General features: G+C 47.3%; 1 protein-coding gene across 1 annotated transcript in view; it reads right to left on the bottom strand.

Annotated features, from left to right (window-relative positions):
• myo15ab (myosin XVAb) overlaps positions 1 to 2634 on the bottom strand; it is a gene marked incomplete at both ends in the record, with an annotated part of 122408 nt that extends 119774 nt beyond the window's left edge. Inside the window, one exon of the mRNA XM_080758870.1 lies at positions 442 to 2634. Within this exon, the coding sequence (XP_080614996.1) occupies positions 442 to 2634 (2193 nt within the window). The remainder of the gene's footprint in view (positions 1 to 441) is intronic.
• Between the last annotated feature and the right edge of the window lie 11507 nt (positions 2635 to 14141).

A 14141-nucleotide genomic window follows, 5' to 3' on the forward strand; every position in this document is an offset into this window, starting at 1 on the left:
TGACATCATTGGTTGTGACATCATTTGTGGTTGGGGTGACATTCTAGGATCCTGTTGTGCCATCATCATTTGTTCTTGTTGTGCCATCATCATTTGTTCTTGAGGTGACATCATTTGTGGTTGGGGTGACATTCTAGGATCCTGTTGTGCCATCATCATTTGTTCCTGTTGTGCCATCATCATTTGTTCTTGAGGTGACATCATTTGTTGTGACATCATTTGTGGTTGGGGTGACATTCTAGGATCCTGTTGTGCCATCATCATTTGTTCCTGTTGTGCCATCATCATTTGTTCTTGAGGTGACATCATTTGTTGTGCCATCATTTGTGGTTGGGGTGACATTCTAGGATCCTGTTGTGCCATCATCATTTGTTCTTGGGGTGACATCATTGGTGGTGACATCATTTGAGGTAGGGGTGACATTCTAGGATCCTGTTGTGCCATCATCATTTGTGCTTGGGGTGACATCATTCTAGGATCCAGAGGTATCTGGTCTTCATACTGAATTTCCGACATGGTTTCAAATTCTGGCTCTTGGGGGAAGGTAGGGGCTGGGGGCAGAGCTACATCCAGTCGATCCTTCCCAAAAACACGCACTTGTGGCCTAGGCACTCTGAAGGTCATGTCTCCTCCCTGAACACCCATCGGGTCGTCTCCGAGCTGGCTCATCGCCTCTGCAAACCCGGCTGCGTACCCGTCCGTGAATTGGTCTTGCCCCTGGGGCTGCTGCTCCATCCCTTGCCCTCCCATCCCATACTGCTGCTGGAGCCCCATGGCCTGCTGAGCGCTGAAGTCTTGGTAAGGCATCCCTGCCTCGCTGTAGCTGAGTTGATGTTCCTGTGGCATCATTCCCCCTTGCATTCCCATCGGGTCCACATAGGGATTCTGATAAACTCCAGCCTGTCCCTCACCATAGTACGCTCCTTGACCGCCGTCATAGAGGCCCTGAGCCTGGGGGTCAATATACCCACCTACGTCTCCTGCATAGGCGCCATATCCCTGTCCCGCTGCAGCATATGGGTCCACACCCGGATCTCCAAAGGGTGACATTGGCTGCTGTATCTGCTGACCATATGGGTCACCCATACCGTATGGGTCACCCATCCCGTCATAGTAGCCGCCGGTGGCATCATAGACTCCCTCATCCTCATAGTAACCCTGGTCCTGGAAGTCTGCGCCCATTCCTCCATCATCATAGTATCCAGGCTGCGTCTGGGCCCCGTATGCTGCCTCCTGACCATAGCCCTGGGCGCCATATGCATCCTGACCATAGCCCTGAGCCCCATATTCATCCTGACCATAACCCTGAGCTCCATATGGATCTTGAGATTCTTGACCATAACCCTGAGCTCCATATGGATCTTGACCATAACCCTGAGCTCCATATGGATCTTGACCATAACCCTGAGCTCCATATGGATCCTGACCATAACCCTGAGCTCCATATGGATCCTGACCATAGTCCTGGGCCCCGTATGGGTCCTGACCATAGCCTTGGGCCCCATATGGATCCACACCATTCTGATACCCCTGGTCATATCCATCTTCATATGCATCATACCCGTGATGACCTCTCGAGCCGCCTTGCCGTCTTTGCGATTGCCGCCCGCCCCAGCCTTGGCCTCCCGCTCCGCTCGCCTTCATTTTTGTGGACAGGAAGCGCTTTGTCAACCAGTTGGTCGTTCCCGCGACCTTACCTAGCAACCCGCTGCTGTTTTTCCAGCCGTCTGCTAGGGTGTCAGTGGGTTTCTTCCTGAACATCCCTTGAAAGAAGCCTTTCTTTGCTCCGCCGCCCAAGCGCATTAGCATGTAAGTGGGCTTAGGGCCCTTTGCTGCCTCAGCCTTCTCCTTGGCCTCTCTTTCCTTTTTCTTCTTCCCGCTGCTTTTAAACCTCATCATGAAGCGAGTGTGATTCTTCAGCAAGGACTTGCGTCGTTTCTTCGTCTTCTGCTTCTTGGCCAGCTTGTTTCTGCCCAGGCGCAGGAACAAACGAGACGTACTCTTCAGCTTCTTCCTGCTGTTCCTGCGCCTCTTGAAGCCAGAGAACTTCATGAACATCCTGGACATGTTCTTCAGTCCTTTCTTTGGGATCTTTGGGACTGGAGGTGCGGGTGGGCCTGCTTCTTTCTTCTTACCTTTCGTCTTGTCGCCCGGCTTCGATCCCTTTGCCTTGTCTTTGGATGTCTTCTTCTTCTTGTCATCCTCATCTGAGTCTTCATCGGAGTCCTCATCGGAGTCCTCATCGGAGTCCCCACCCTTTTTCTTCGGCTTCCCTCCTTTAGCTGCTGGCTTACCCTTACCTTTCTTGGGCTCGTCTGAATCTTCTTCCGAGTCCTCCTCTTCCGAGTCCTCCTCATCGTCCTCCTCACTCAGCACTTCTGGCTTCCCCTTTCCTTTCTTCCCGTCGTCCTTCCCTTTCCCCTTGGGCGGCTCCTTCCCTTTCCCCTTGGGCGGGGGCTCCACCTTTTTGCCCCCCTTCTTGTCATCCTTTTTGGCCTCCTCTTTGGCCGGGGGAGGTGCTTTCTTGTCGTCTTTTCCTCCCTTCTTGTCATCCTTGCCTTTCTTTTCCTCCTCTTTCTTGGCCGGGGGAGGGGCTTTCTTCGAGTCCTTCTTGGCGTCCTTTTTGGCTGGCATTGTGAGAGGTGGCTAGGAGGGCACCATGCCCCCTTCCCTGGACACGTAGAGGTGGGAGGCCCTGGAACACACAGAGGCTCACAGTTATGTAACAATACAGAAAACACTGCTACGAGTGAGGAACTAGTTACAGTAAGTAAGTAAGTAAGTAAGTAGCCTTGCCGAGCCATGAGGCTCATAGGGCAGGAGCCTATCTCCTGTTTCTGTAGCGTGAGGCAGCTTGATGTACAAGTACACCCCCTGGACATGACACTAGTATGTCGCAGGGACTTACCCCCAATCCAACCCTTGATGCTGAGTGTCATGCAGGGAGGCATTAGGTCCCATTTTTACAGTCTTTGGTATGACCCGGCCGGGGATTGAACCCCGACCTCCCAGTCTCAGGGCAGACACTCTAACCACAAGGCCACTGAGCTGGTAACGAGTGAGGAACTGCACTGAGCTTTACATTATCCTGAATATATGAACGTTGTTCTCAATAACACGCACGCACGCACGCACACACACACACACACGCACACACACACACACACACACACACACATGCATCATGTATTAGCATGCGGTCTGACCTGTAAGAGAGCCCTTGGTTTAGATATGAGCGGTTGAGTGTGTGTGTCCACCGTGTGCGGCAGTAAGGTGGTTGTGAGGACAGGTCCACACGGCCAGAGAACTTCTGCAGCTCGCAAATCTGGTCCCCATGAAGCCTCCTGCAAAAACACACAAAAGCACACGATTCTAGGTTAATCTCTTACTACGACGGAATTGATGCATTCATTTAGTGATAAAAGGAAGACAGCACATCAGCACTTCCAAAACCACTGCTGTTCATCAAATCATTGGCTTAGGAATGCAACAAAAACAAAAAGATTACTCAATCGATAGAAAGAAAACTCATTTTGGGGGTGAACTATCCCTTTAAGTAAAAGTATCAATACCGCAATGTAGAAATAGCACCCTGGGCAAGACCTACGCTGAAAAGACTATCAGTGGAAGTTGCAGGATTTTAGTGGAAGTATTGCCCAAGGAAATTATGTTGATGCTTTGCAAATCAGTTTACATTCTCCGCGAATGAAACAAGTGTTGTGATTGGTCGGGAAAATATCGTATCCGGGGGAAATACATCTGACGGATATTCCGGAGGTTACGTCCGCCGATAGCTTCTCTGCCTTACGTTGTGATACAGGCTTTTCTTTTCGCAGATAAGTAAGCCTGGGACCGAGGCTAAGAAATACTGGTATAAAGTAAAAGGTCTGGTATTCAAAATTGACTTGAGTAAAAGGACATCAAAATAGTCGGAAAGGAGGAACTGGAGCAACTCAGACAGTGTGTATTTTATTATCAGGGTGCAAGTAAAAAAGTGACAACGTTTCAATGTATCAGTCACAATGTCACAGATCAGGTCATGATCTGACGAAGATGTGACTGATACACCGTCGTGTTTTTACTTGCAACCTGATAATGAAATAAGGGCTTAAACTGTCTGAGTTGCTCCTCCTGCCTCTGAGATGCACCAGACTGGCCTGCCACAGGCTAGACTAGGCACGGTGGGAACTCCCTTCTGCTGACATCCAAATAGAATTAGTACCGAAAGTAAAAGTATACTCATTATGTAGAATGTCCCATTTCACAAGTTTCCAGATGTATCAAGCAGCTTGTAGATCTGCGATTATCAACATATCTTATAGAGGGTATACGCGCGTGACATCATCATCAAACCAGGAAGTTATGCGGGAACGCCTATACTGAGTGCCAAAAAACTACTTTCTGGCCTTGACAGCCCATACATCCAAACAGAAAAGTCCAATATGACTATATCCCCATTACAATGTGCTACAGACCCCTGGGAGATGGAGTCTATCCCCATTACAATGTGCTATAGACCCCTGGGAGATGGAGTCTGTCCCCATTACAATGTGCTATAGACCCCTGGGAGATGGAGTCTGTCCCCATTACAATGTGCTATAGGCCCCTGGGAGATGGAGTCTGTCCCCATTACAATGTGCTACAGACCCCTGGGAGATGGAGTCTATCCCCATTACAATGTGCTATAGACCCCTGGGAGATGGAGTCTATCCCCATTACAATGTGCTATAGACCCCTGGGAGATGGAGTCTATCCCCATTACAATGTGCTATAGACCCCTGGGAGATGGAGTCTATCCCCATTACAATGTAGGGCTGTCAGTTCACCTCTATAATCCAATTCGAATTTCATTGCTTCATTATTTGTAATTTTCGAATATATTCGAATATTTACATTGTTTATTTTAGCTCATATTTAGCCTATAATAATACACGTGGCTGGCATGTCTTGTGCGTTTTGGGAAGTGCAAGGTTTTTGACAGGTCTGCCTGCTGTGGACATTGAAACCCTGACCATTACACACGGGAAGACGCAACGATAAAGTCTATCATTCATTGTGAAGCCAGCAACATGTTGATGCAAACAGACGTGTACAGTAGCTGCTCCAAATGATATTAGCATTCGTCTGTGTCTGCCCGTGTAAACGCAGCATTGTCCCCCCGCTGCGGAGCGGACCGTTGCCCCGTCGGCTAGAATGCTGTCGGAAAAAAGGCCGCCTCCCGTGTACCATAGTGTTATTAAGGAGGACTCCTTGGCGTTAAACTAATGTTAGCTCCCATGCTAACTAGTTGCTACCCTCGTCAGAAACAACACCAAAGATCGGGTGGAAGATGCTGATACCACTTTGCTTGTGCCCGTGGATGGGAAATGAGATTTAAAAGGCTATAGAAGCGTGGATGAAAGGCAAGCACAGATGTGCAATAAAGTTGTGTCATGAGACTGTATTATGATTTTCGTTCTACCGGCGATTTCTGTCTGTGTAGTATACTAGACGTATCTATGCATGTGTTACAAGGGTTTGTGTGTCTGTGATTAAAAGAGTTACAGCCAGTAAGCCCGCCCACCCTGTAGACTGTCTCTGATTGGCTTACCCTGAAATCTGGCCCTACGTTAGCCAATCATTGACCTCTTCTGCGACGTGACCGGACGTGCACCTTTTCACATGCAGTGGAAGCGGCCGTGGAGATTTCACAGCGGTAGATTCGTTACTCAATACATTTAGTGAGCGGATAAAATAACATAAAACAAAATAAATATATTAAATAGAATTAATAAATGATAAAAGCTCCATTCGAATGGCAATTTTAGCTTTCGAATATATATATATATTTTAATATTCGAATTTCTTTCATATTATGAAATTCGTTCTGACAGCACTATTACAATGTGCTATAGACCCCTGGGAGATGGAGTCTATCCCCATTACAATGTGCTATAGACCCCTGGGAGATGGAGTCTATCCCCATTACAATGTGCTATAGACCCCTGGGAGATGGAGTCTATCCCCATTACAATGTGCTATAGACCCCTGGGAGATGGAGTCTGTCCCCATTACAATGTGCTATAGACCCCTGGGAGATGGAGTCTATCCCCATTACAATGTGCTATAGACCCCTGGGAGATGGAGTCTGTCCCCATTACAATGTGCTACAGACCCCTGGGAGATGGAGTCTGTCCCCATTACAATGTGCTATAGACCCCTGGGAGATGGATTGCTGAGGTGGAGCGCCACACCTACCATCAGCTCCCAGTACTTCCCGCACGACCTCCCGCAAGACCTGAGGCCTGCCTTCTAAATCCTAACATACAAAACGTGTGTTTGGGTGGAGCTCAAACGTTTTCACATCAAGGACCACTCAAAATAATATTTACTTGGCCTCGGACCCCCCATCTGAAAATATGTTGTTCCAGGGACCCCCAGAAGCATAAAATAAATACATATGCAGATAGAAAAAAAGCCTCTTTGGCTTTGTAGGGCAGTAATAGTAACATTATATGTTTGATACAATGTCCAGAAATAGTAAAAAGATATAAAAGTGTCTGTTCAGACTGTGCCCCACCGGGGTTGAACTGGTTTGGCTCTTTTTGTCCACCTAATATTGAACCAGTGTTTCCACTGGTTCAGAACCCTAAAAGTTGGTTTGGAACTGGAACAAAAAAAAAAATGGTCGCCGGTTCCGGTGAAAGCGCAATGGTTCCAAGAATCTAAGAACGGAACCAGTACAAAGTTATTTTGGTTGTAAACGGGGCCACTGTGCTAGTAACTTTATCCCTGAGTGGAGTGAGAGGTCACAGATGGGGCTACAACTCTGAGCTTTAAGGTCAGTGGGTTCAAAGTAGAACCGTTGTGTACATGTATGTATACTGTACTGGTCCAACATAAGTTTAAATAATAAATAAATATGAATAAATACCACTTCAGGTAGCCTTCAACACCAACTGCACACAGCCTCCTCGGTGTGTATAATCGTCTCACAGTATAATCCTTAGCGTTAACTGAACTCTTACAGGTCCATTCGGGTCCATCTCTACACAACTCTCAGAGTTTAACCCATTTAGGCCGGACGTCGAAAAAAAAGAAAAGTCTCCTGAAAGATGTTCAAAGAGGTGTGCCGCATTTTCACGATTTAAAAAAAAATAGCTAAAGTATAACAGTTAAAACCCCAAAAGGGGTTCCCGGACCAAAATGGATTAAATGAAGTGTGTAGAACTAAAAGTGAAGTCACAACTCCTCTGGCAAACAGAATAGTTCCACTATAGACACAGCTCTTCCTCATATGAGTCACCTCTGCTTTCAGTGACCGTCGCTGGAGAAGAAGGTGGTGCTGGTGATGAAAAGGTAACTCCAGGTTCGCCAGCTGTGTCCTCCTGGCCTCTCTCTCTCTCTTCTATAGCAAAAGAAAAAAGGGAATATTAAGGTATAGAGAAGGAAGACCGAAAGGCAAACAGAGAGGTGTGTTGTGTTGGCCGAGAGGTCGCTGGGTCACTCTCTCCTTTACGCCGTGTCCCTGTGACCTACAGGGTGTCTTCTGATGCTGCTTCACTACAACTAACACGTTCCTTCAGTCAACACTCTGCTCCGCTAACACACTACCCTCCGGCGTGCGTGCTTGTGTGTGAGTGTGTGTGTGTGTGTGTGTGTGTGCGCTAGTGTGTGTGAGTGTGCATGTGTGTGTGTGTGTGTGTGTGTGTGTGTGTGTGCGTGCTTGCACGTGCGTGTGTGTGCATTAAGAGGAGTTTCTTGCGGCTGTCGTAGAAGGAGTCTTATTCGTCATCTGGCTCTACAGGTGAAACTCTAGAACCGTGGCCTGCTGAGGGGGCGGGGCATAAATAATACAACAGGGAAGTGAGAGAGGAAGAGGGCGAGAAAGAGACAGAGGGGGGGGAGAGAGAGGGAGAGAGACAAAGACTGAGTGGGAGAGACAAAGACTGAGTGGGAGAGAAGATGGGGAATGGGTGGGGGAGAGGGAGGGGGGGGTGAGTGATAGATGTCATGCAGGTGACAGAGTTACATCATCACCAAAACCAACAGGTACATCCTGAAGTATATCGTCTCTATCGGGTAGAAACCTGGTTTATTGGCCTTCTTCTTCAAGCGTGTGACATCACATTGTGTCTGTCTGGGAGAGGCCATAATAATGGGCAAAACTTTAGCTTTATCTGGTCATGAATCAGCTCCTCTGGTCTTACCCGACAAACGGTCTCTCTCTCTCTCCCTTTCTCTCTCTGTGTGTGTGTGTGTGTGTGTGTGTGTGTGTGTGTGTGTGTGTGTATGTGTGTGTGAGAGATAAATTGAGACCAGTTGATATAAAACAAACCACACACTATAAACCACACGCTACAACCCCCCCCCCCCCACACACACACACACACACACACACACACACACACACACACACATACGAGCATACGATCAGGAAAGACGAAGGAGATAAAACAACTTGTTAGACATACAGCATGACATCTTCCCTAAGTATCAATGACGTTGGACACACACACTGCGCACGCACGCACGCACAAACACACACACACACACACACACACACACACACACACACACACACACACACACACACACACACACACACACACACACACACACACAGAGGATCAGTAACAGGGCTGTGATTATTGGTGCCATCAACCAAATTATTCGAGTGGAGGGGTCGGGTTGCCAGATCTGTCCAGTTACATGGCACATGGTGTAGTGTTGCCAGATCTTGATCTCTTGGTGCCGCTGCTGTGTGTAAGCCTATATCTGATGATCATCGTCACCACACAGCAAAGAGCAGCGCATGTACAGTACTGTGTGTCTGTACTGTACTGTGTGTGTGTGTGTGTGTGTGTGTGTGTGTGTGTGTGTGTGTGCGTGCGTGCGTGCGTATTAATTCATGCATGCATTCAAGGGAGGGAGAGAGTGACACAAACAACAGAAGTGTTTCCTATATCTTTCCATTGGAATGGCATGGAGACATTGAAACGTCAATGTAAAACGATCTGCTGTTGTGTGGACTGTCTTTACCTCTTCCCGTTGGAATGGAAGGCCATACTGTTTCTTGGCATTTTGTGCTCCTGTATTGATAGAATGGCAACGATGGACACTTTGGCATTCGTTCCGCGGTCAGCTTAAGCTGTGGGTGGGGACCTTTTTAATGTGAAAACTAAAGCCCCCTGTCATGGAAACACACACACACATGCACACACACACACACACACACACACACACACACACACATACACACACACACACACACGCACACGCACACGCACACGCACACACACGCACACGCACACGCATGCACGCACGCAGTAACGCACACACGCAAGTCAGTTTCTGCTACCTAGTGGGCCAGCTTAAAGCCTGCAGCACCAAAAAAAAGAGTTAGCTCGGATCCCTGTAGTGTAGACCAGTGGGTCTCAACCAGTGGTCCGGGGACTGTCTGGCTGTTACGGTATCTCTCCTATGGTACCAACATCAGACATTTACAGCAGGTAAATGTCAACGAAATCGTATCCAACAAAAGTCTTGGATCTGAGAGGTTATAATCTCATTAAATGGTGGTCTGTGGCTCAAATGCTATATGTACATAATGATATGAAAAGGGTTGAACACCACTGGTGTAGACTATTGACAACCTGTTGGTCAAAACAACACCCCAAGGACACAGCAAATTGCACTTTGCATTTGCAAATTGCATTTATGCATATTTTATAGTGCATTAAGTGCAACATGTTCAGATATCGATCTGATCAATAATTGGTCCGCGTTAAAAACAAAAGACAAGACTCAGGAGCAGTGGTTCTCAAAGTGTGGATCAGTCAGTGACCCCCAGAGGCAGGGTCCTTGTGGGGGTTCTAGGGGGTCCCCCAGCCAAATGATTGTTAGGCTAGGAATAGGAAGGAACCCAACGGACACTGTGGGTCTGTAACTCTGAGAGTGTGCAAATGGAACTAAATCAAATTGGACTCTGGGTCCTTGAAGTTAAAAGGTTTGAGAACCTCAAGTGAAACTAAAGTGAACGAGGCACGTGAGGCAGCAGCAGACAGCTCAAGTGCTTCTCAAACGTTTTCGTGCCTAGGAGTCAAGGACCCCCACATTGATTTATTTGGCCGTGCATGAACCCCAATCTGAAAATGTTTTGTGCCCGACCCCCCCCCCCCCCCCTTGTAGCTTGTAGGCCTATACAAGCTATTTTTGAATAGCCAACCTATAAATGGATAAAGTTCAAATTAGCCTATACTGTGACGCTATTGTTAACTGCTTCTGTGGACCCCCTGGAAACCCCCAAGGACCGATGGGGGTCCCCGGGCCACACATTGAGAACCACTACAGTAGAGGACAGTGTACTGTAGTGGTGGTGGAGGAGGGGCGTGTCAATGTGTCATGTCGTGTCGTGTCACTCACAACAAAAGCCTACCTTTCCTCTCTTCTCTCGCACACCCAGCCTTTGTTGTTGCTCACGTCACCGGCGCTTCGTAGTCCCGTTTCCCCGTCATCTCTCCCCTCTTTGTGGGGAAAAGAACGGAACTCAAATCACTAAATAACACTTTGTTAACTATTCACCAGCACCTCACACACATGCAGTAGCCTACAATATAAAACGTCCCCCACTTGTTGTTGTCCAGCAGCTGTTGGAGCTCGGGCAGTATAGCGGTAGGTAGTAGGCTATAGGTAGGGGTCGGGGGAGGAAAAGTGTGGACTGGAACTGTGGGGAGGATGAATATTTAACGACACCTATTCTTCGGTGGGCCGCCCGACCGGAGGCTTGAGTTCCACGCACTCCTGGTGAGAACTGATCACCGCAATTAACCCTGGAGGGGAGGGAGGGAGCGGCGGCTCATTCACAAGCGAAAAGCAAGCGTCGTGGTGGGTTTAGGGAGGTCTCTGTGTGTACTATCTGGCCGACTACCAGTGTGGGTCTTGTAATTGTTTTGGACATCATGGATGGTAAGTAGGAAGTGTTGCCAGAATGTTGCCAGATTGACAGAAATAAGCAAACCATGCAGCTCCAGAAATGTATGAATAGTCTACTTTACAATGACTGTTAAAAACACGTGTTATCATTTTTCGTACGAAAGCCCTATTAAATGTTGTGTGATATTAGTCTGGCTCAGTCATTAGCCAGGCTAATAAAGTCGGGCTTTCTTGGGTTTAAAGCAGACTATTGATCAACTGTAGGCTACTGTGCATTTTTTCCTGCAAACTGTTAATAAAGTATCCAATCAATCAATCAATTCTGTAAAGCTGCTGATTGATTGATTGATCAGCAGCTTTACAGAAAAAACGAGCCTGCTTATAATAAGCAGACCTGTCACGTGTCACCTGGCAACACTGATGGTGGACATTAATTCCTGAGCAAGCAGTGTTGTCGTGATATGAGAGGCCCCGGGTTATAGTGACCGTCTACGACTGGTTTGGTTTCTTGTAGCCCGTGTCTGACTGGCTGTGCATTACTTCATCCGGCCGCCAGATGGACCCAGTTCATCACACACCCCACACAATCAGCACACCCGTGCATCGCTTTAATGGATCTGTGACCCACACGACCTTGCCCTTCTGCTTCCCCCAAATCGCACCGTCGTCGCTGCCATTTATCTCATAATAAATAAAGTCATTGCTACATTATGGAATGTAATTATGGCGGAAGACCTCTTTATCTGTTGAGTAGGCATATATAATTGCATCGTGCATATAGTGTATAGCTTCAAGTGCCAATTACTCTCAAGTAGCCATTTGACGACCTTGGAAGCCCTCAGGACAAGCTATTTAATAGTCCTGTAGGCTTAAACAACAGTAGCCTATACAGTCGGTACATTGGACTGGATTTGATTAGACTGGTGGTTTTCAACCCTTTTCATATGGTCCATTATTTATTCAGCATTTGAGCCACGGAGCACGGACCACCATTTGATGAGATTGAGTCTCTTGGACTTGGACCCAACACTTTTGTCCACAATTCTATGCTGTATACCGGTCCAGGAGAGATAACAGGCAAAATAACATTTCTTCTATACGTATAGGCCTACTGTAATCGTGTAGACTTCTTGTAAATGAAGTAATGAAGATCATATGTTTAACAATAATTTAACTATTGCGAAGATCTAATAAGGGTCCATTTGGTTGCCAACTCTGACGCCATCATTTTGCTGGGGACCACCTGGAACCCCCTGAAAGACCACTGGTGGTCCCCGGACCACTGATTGAGAACCACTGTATTAGACTGTCCTCACAACATAATCAATCCAAAGGGAGACACTCTGTAGCCTAATATTCTTCAACTGGCAGCCAGAATTGGGTCAGACAGTCATGCAGTGGTAGGACTTACATGTGTGCATGGACCCCCAAATTGGCATGGATTTGGTCGTGGACCCCCCCCCCCCCCCCCTGAAAATGCTGGGTGCCAGGGACCCCCACCAGAAGAGAAGTATATGTATATATAAAATATTCAAAATGTTCCAAACATTTTCGATATAGATTTTTTTTTAAATATTCAAAAATAGCAGATGTATAATTGTATATAGGCTTACAGGCTCGTCTGTGAGCTTGTAGATCTGCTATTTTTGAATAGCCAACAACTATGTCCTCACAGCAAACGCTATAATCAATCTAAGCTAGACACATGCTGCTCCTTAATGCTGCTCTTTCATTTGTCCAGCTGGCAGCCAGAACCGGGTCAGTCCTCATCGGCTCACCACTCACTCGCCAGCCAGCCATCATGCTTCACAAGACCCTCCCGGGCCGGCCCAGTCATGGTTCAGTCCTTATAGGCCAGACGCCGTATTTCACTGCCAAAGACCTGCGCCATGCGTGACAGTGACAGCTCTCAGGTCCCCTGAGATGGTGGCTGGCTCAGCTGGCTGGCTGGCTGCCTGCCACAGGGTGCAGAAGATACAATAGGGTAGGCTACCTGCACACAAAATAAGTTAAATAACCCTTCCTTTAAAAAAAAAAATTAAATATATTTTTTATCCCACGATTTTGTAACCCATTTTCACCCCTGTGTCAATTATCTAATGTGATCCTGGGCTCTATACACACCCTCCGCCAACCTATAGTCCCCATATATGGGGGACATGGGGAGAGCAACGGACTTGAACTCATGCTAAGAAAATAACCCTTCCTATCCACACTTTTCCTGCGGGCTGTATGTGTGCTCCAGTTCCTGTTGATTTCATTGGATATCATTGGTCATCTGACCAGTTTCATTGGCTTTCATTGGATCAAATTGACAGGAACTGGAGCACACACAGCCCAGGAAAAGTGTGGATACTTCCGGGCCCCTTCCCTATATACTTCACAGGTAACACGGTAACCGATTTACAGTTACCCCCGTAACTCTGAGAGTGTACAAATGTACATTTGTACACTCTCAGAGTTACACACCCGTATGGGGCCATTTTGGAACCCACTCAAGGACACTTTGAGACCCACTGGTGTAAAAGAGAGTTTGCAGTGAAAGGAAGTATAGAAGAGTTATTCTGTGTGCAGTCAGCAGGTGCCTCTGTGTCCAATAGAAGGAGTAGGCTTATGGAACCTTAAGGCTGCTCCTCTGGGCTCTAGAAGGTCAAATTAGCCTGGACTCTGGAGGAACGAACCGCCAAATCCCAACGCCGTGTTCAGAATGCGCAAAAGGTGTGTGTGTGTGTGTGTGTGTGTGTGTGTGTGTGTGTGTGTGGGTGTGTGTGTGTGTGTGTGTGTGTGTGTGTGTGTGTGTGTGTGTGTGTGTGTGTGTGTGTGTGTGTGTGTGTGTGTGTGCATGCGTGTGCGTGTGTGTGCGTTTGCACGTGCATGTGCGTGTGTGTGCAATGGTGGAAAAATGGAAAAATGTGTGCATGCATACGTGTGTGTGTGTGTGTGTGTGTGTGTGTGTGTGTGTGTGTGTGTGTGTGTGTGTGTGTGTGTGCATGCGTGCGCTGCGCTGCGCTTGTCCATAATAGAAAGTGTCTCAAGTAAGCCTGCCAGTGCCTTTACACCCTTAATAGCTCACATAAAGTACCCTAATTAAAATTAGCCCTATACTTTACAAGCTGCAGCATTAAATGGAACATGAACGCACATGACTAATTATTACAATCCAATAAAGGGCTATACAGTATTGTGAAATGGGCCTTTCTGCATGATGAGTACTTACTACTTTCACT

Source organism: Protomyctophum bolini (genome assembly GCF_963924005.1).
Source record: "Protomyctophum bolini genome assembly, chromosome: 3".
Lineage (NCBI taxonomy): Eukaryota > Metazoa > Chordata > Actinopteri > Myctophiformes > Myctophidae > Protomyctophum > Protomyctophum bolini.